Source organism: Arvicanthis niloticus, chromosome X, assembly GCF_011762505.2.
Source record: "Arvicanthis niloticus isolate mArvNil1 chromosome X, mArvNil1.pat.X, whole genome shotgun sequence".
Taxonomy (NCBI): domain Eukaryota; kingdom Metazoa; phylum Chordata; class Mammalia; order Rodentia; family Muridae; genus Arvicanthis; species Arvicanthis niloticus.
This window is the reverse complement of record NC_047679.1, coordinates 48,686,957-48,690,914: the sequence shown is the minus strand read 5'-3', so window position 1 is coordinate 48,690,914 and position 3,958 is coordinate 48,686,957. Positions and strand designations below refer to the sequence as shown.

At 42.1% G+C, this 3,958-nt stretch overlaps 1 protein-coding gene across 1 annotated transcript in view; it reads left to right on the top strand.

Annotated features, from left to right (window-relative positions):
- Eif2s3 (eukaryotic translation initiation factor 2 subunit gamma) overlaps nt 1–3,958 on the top strand; it is a 28,539-nt gene extending 24,581 nt beyond the window's left edge. The window contains exon 12 of the mRNA XM_034485091.2: nt 1,560–3,958. Coding sequence (XP_034340982.1) covers nt 1,560–1,623 — 64 coding nt within the window. The 3' untranslated portion in view covers nt 1,624–3,958. The remainder of the gene's footprint in view (nt 1–1,559) is intronic.

Genomic DNA, 3,958 nt, shown 5'->3' with positions numbered 1-3,958 from the left:
ATGCTGCACTAAAAATTTGTATTATTTTCTTGCTGCTTGAGGATATTTGGGATCTTTCTGGACACCAATTTTGGTCCGTTTAGTCTTTTCTGTTGGTTTAGACTATTCCACAGCCCGGATTTTCCCCAAAATTATTCCCCTGTGCCTTGGCTGTGTTCCTCACCACCTATTTCCTTTGTCCATCTTTCTTTGATACTTTGCAGGTAACAGTCTTTCATTGCATTCTTGCTAAAAACATTTATCTGAATTGTCACCATTCGATGTAGCAGACATTAACCTTTTGTTATCTCTACCACAACCTCCACCCCCAAAAAAGACAGGGTCTCTCTTTGTAGCTCTGGCTGCTCTGGGAGTTGCTGTATAGACTAAGCTAGCCTGGAACTCCCAGTGATCCATCTGCTTCTGCCTCCTGAGTGCTGGCACTAAAGGGGTGTCAGACCACTGCTAGCAAAGTCCTGCTGTGGAAAGCAGTCTGCTTAGTGTTCCTGTGGTTCTTTCTTTTCCCAACTGATGTTATTTAAAGACATTGTGATCTGATGAGGCACTGTCAATGGAAAGAAAGCATTTTCTGAAGCTAGACAGATAATTACAGTTTGTTTTGTTTTTTAAATTTGAGCTTGGTATAGTGGCACAGGCCTGTAATCCCAGCATATGAGAAGCAGACTCAGATGGACCTCTAGTTCCAGGCCAGCCTAGTTTACAAAGCAACTTCCAGGCATCCAGAACTACATACTAAAAGTCCTTTAAAAAAAAAAAAAAAAAAAACCCATATACAGACAGACAGGTGCGTGCACACGACATGTTAGAGATGTAATTTGAGTGGTCTGAAGGTTCCTTAGGTGGATCTGAGCTGTCTGAATGCATAGGTGGTTTTTTGTTTTGTTCTGTTTTGGTTTTTTGATTAAGACCATTAAAGACAATTATATTTTATGTGCATGGATGTTTTCCTGAGTGTATATATGTGTACTACATGCTTGCCCAGTGTGCGAAGAGGTTGTAATTGCTGAATCTGTGTGATTGTGAGCCACCATACGGGTGCTAGGAACTGAACCCTGGTCCTCTGCAAGAGCAGCAAGTACCCTTCACTATTGAGCCATCTCTCCAAATAACTTAGGTCTTATTTGTTCTCTTTGATACAAGGTCTTACTTTGTAGACCAGGCAGTTCTTGAACACAGAGATCTGCTTCCTCTACTTCCTGGGTTCTGGCATACACCACCACAACTGGCAAGTTTCTGTTTTTTAAGATGTGATTTCCTGTTGCCCAGGCTAGCCACACACTTAATATGTAGCCTTGAAGTAACTCCTCATTTTCCTGTCTCCCAAATGCTTGAATTGATCTTAACTGCTGAGCTATCTCTCCAGCTCCCATCTGCTTTTTAAAGCCCAAGAAAATAGTGTAAGCTTTCTTTATGGTGAAGCGGGTGAATTTAGAAGATAGACGAGTAACTCACGGTCATATGATAGTATGGTGGTGCCAGTATGGTGGGGTTGAATTCATGTGTGGGTCCCTGTTCCAGAGGGCTTGAAGCTCATAATTTCTTCTATTTTTATTTTGCAGTTTAATTGGTTGGGGTCAGATAAGAAGAGGAGTGACCATTAAGCCGACTGTAGATGATGACTGAAGACTTCAAGTTAAACAATGCCTTGGGATGGAGTTGGAATTTCTTTTAATAGCCTAGGGGTATATTTTCAAATCAATACTAGAGAGAATTTCATAGCTCATTACCTTACTAATAGCTATAAGTTTATTCTTATATTTTGGCGATGAAAATGTAACCTCTATTTTTTTTTTTTTTTGATTCCTTGTTTTACATCATGTAGCTCAATCCCACTCACCCCCTCATAACCAACCTTTGCCCTTGCAACCTCCCACAAAATAAGTAACACACAAACAACAATAACAAGACAAAGCATAGAAAACATGTCATCGTGGAAGCTGTAGCTTCTGTGACAGCACCAATATTGGAGCCTGGTTAGGGCTCCCTTCAGTTACCCTGTTGCTGTGCTGTGTCGTGGAGATCTTGCCACTTTAGAATAGAAGGGCTGGCCCTTTCATGGTCCCAACCATTGGAAGATGATAGAGATTTTAGGGTAGGTCAATTCAGAGCCCTGGATCTGGGCTGGGGTGGTAGCTTAGCTGGTCAGCCGGCCCACTCTTCCAAGTGCTACACTTCAAGTGCTACAGCTTGTGAGGGGCTGGGCCAGCTCTCCCAGTGTGTCTGTACCCTCAGGGCCAATTTCACAGTGTGCCCAGGTGAGGTGCAGGGACTGTTCATGCTCTCCCTATAGAAGGTGGCAATGAGGGAGGGCATCCCATCCACGCCACTTCATAACAGACAAGTGGCAGGGCCAGCTGCCCAGAGTGCTGTATCCAATGAGGGGTGGGGCCAGATCTGCACAGCTTCAGACATCCCAGTGTTCTCTAGTGGTAATAATGAACCATGGACACTGACCCACCACTGTGGAGCCACAGACTCAAACATGACCCCAATGGCAGGGATGTCCACTCATAAGAGGCTACTTCTTTCCACTCTTAAGCCTTCAATTCCTTTTTTCTCTCCCATCTGTCATGGTAACAAGCAGCTATCTATGGCCATGTACTGGAGGGCAGGTCTGTGGGTGGCATGGAGGCCTACAAGACCTTGTATTTCTCTTCCCATGCTGCCTTGATTTAATTTGACTTTTATGAGCCCTTGGCATAAGACAAGTTTTGGCTATCAGCTAGGATGAACAAAGGGCTGCCATCTCCTCTGCCCCTGATATAGAGCAATAACACCAACAAGGTGTTTCTGTGCCCATTGCTGGAGTTGTAACCTACTTGTACTATGGGGCCTAAAAGTAAATGTGAAAAGTGGTATACTGTATACTACATTGGATCAAATCTACATTTTAGCAAAAGTAAAGCATTCCAAAATAATGTCTAATTTATCAATCAATGAAAGTTTGAAGTGAAACTTTGCTGCAACTAGCCTTTAGCACGTGTATCATGAACTTACCTAAATTGAAATGATCTCGTGGTTCATCTGTGAGTAGCTCCATAGTGTGAAGGGCAACTAGTAAAAGATAAAGACCTACCCTTTTATTTGTCTTTCTATTTGTGATTCTGTTGTCTGAAATTTGAAGGAAGACTACCAATGGGCTCAGATGAGCATTGCTCTTAAGAAATTGCATGCCCATTCATTCCCTTAACACAGGTGGATCTTTATTATTCGTTTCCTGGATGGGACCTTAGGAATCAAGTGATAATTGACAAGGTTCTGTCTGGGTTGCTCTTTTTGAGGTCTTAGTTTTAGTAAGCTATGGATGGAACAGTCTCTTGCATGATGAATAAACACTCTTATCATTGACTCCACTGCCCCTGGCAGTAGTACCTTTCCTTAGTTGGTAGGGTTATGGTGGAAATTGTGTTATTGGTAATCTTTGAGCCTTGAAAGAGGTAAAAATTGTTCAAAAACTATGTCCTCTGGTTTCTAAATCTATTCCCCACGTGTCTGCAACTTTCTTATACTGTGCTTTTTAAATTAATCATGTTTTTGCTTAATTAGATACTGTCTTAGAGCAATGATTTCCAACTCTGGCTGACATAAGAATTGCTGGGGAAGTTTCAAGGGTGGGGGAAAAGAGCCCTGGGGTGGAGTCCAGGCTTTAATAGTTTTTAAAACTTGCCAGTGTTGAGAAAGAAGTGAGTTTAGAAATATGCATCCCAAGTAATGACGTCACTGATTTTTGGTTCTTTCGTTTGCTTCTCTTTTGGTTGACATACAAATGGGATTTAGTGCCGCAATTACTATGCTGTGCTCTTTGGGATACTGCAGCTGCCTTAAAGAGGTTTACATCTGTGGCTGCTAGTCTTGAGTTTGAGGAAACCTATCGACATCATGTGTTTGACTCTGAAAGGTTGTATTGTAGCATGAAGAAAACAAATAAAACAAGGTTCTGAATCAAGCATTAAGTTTA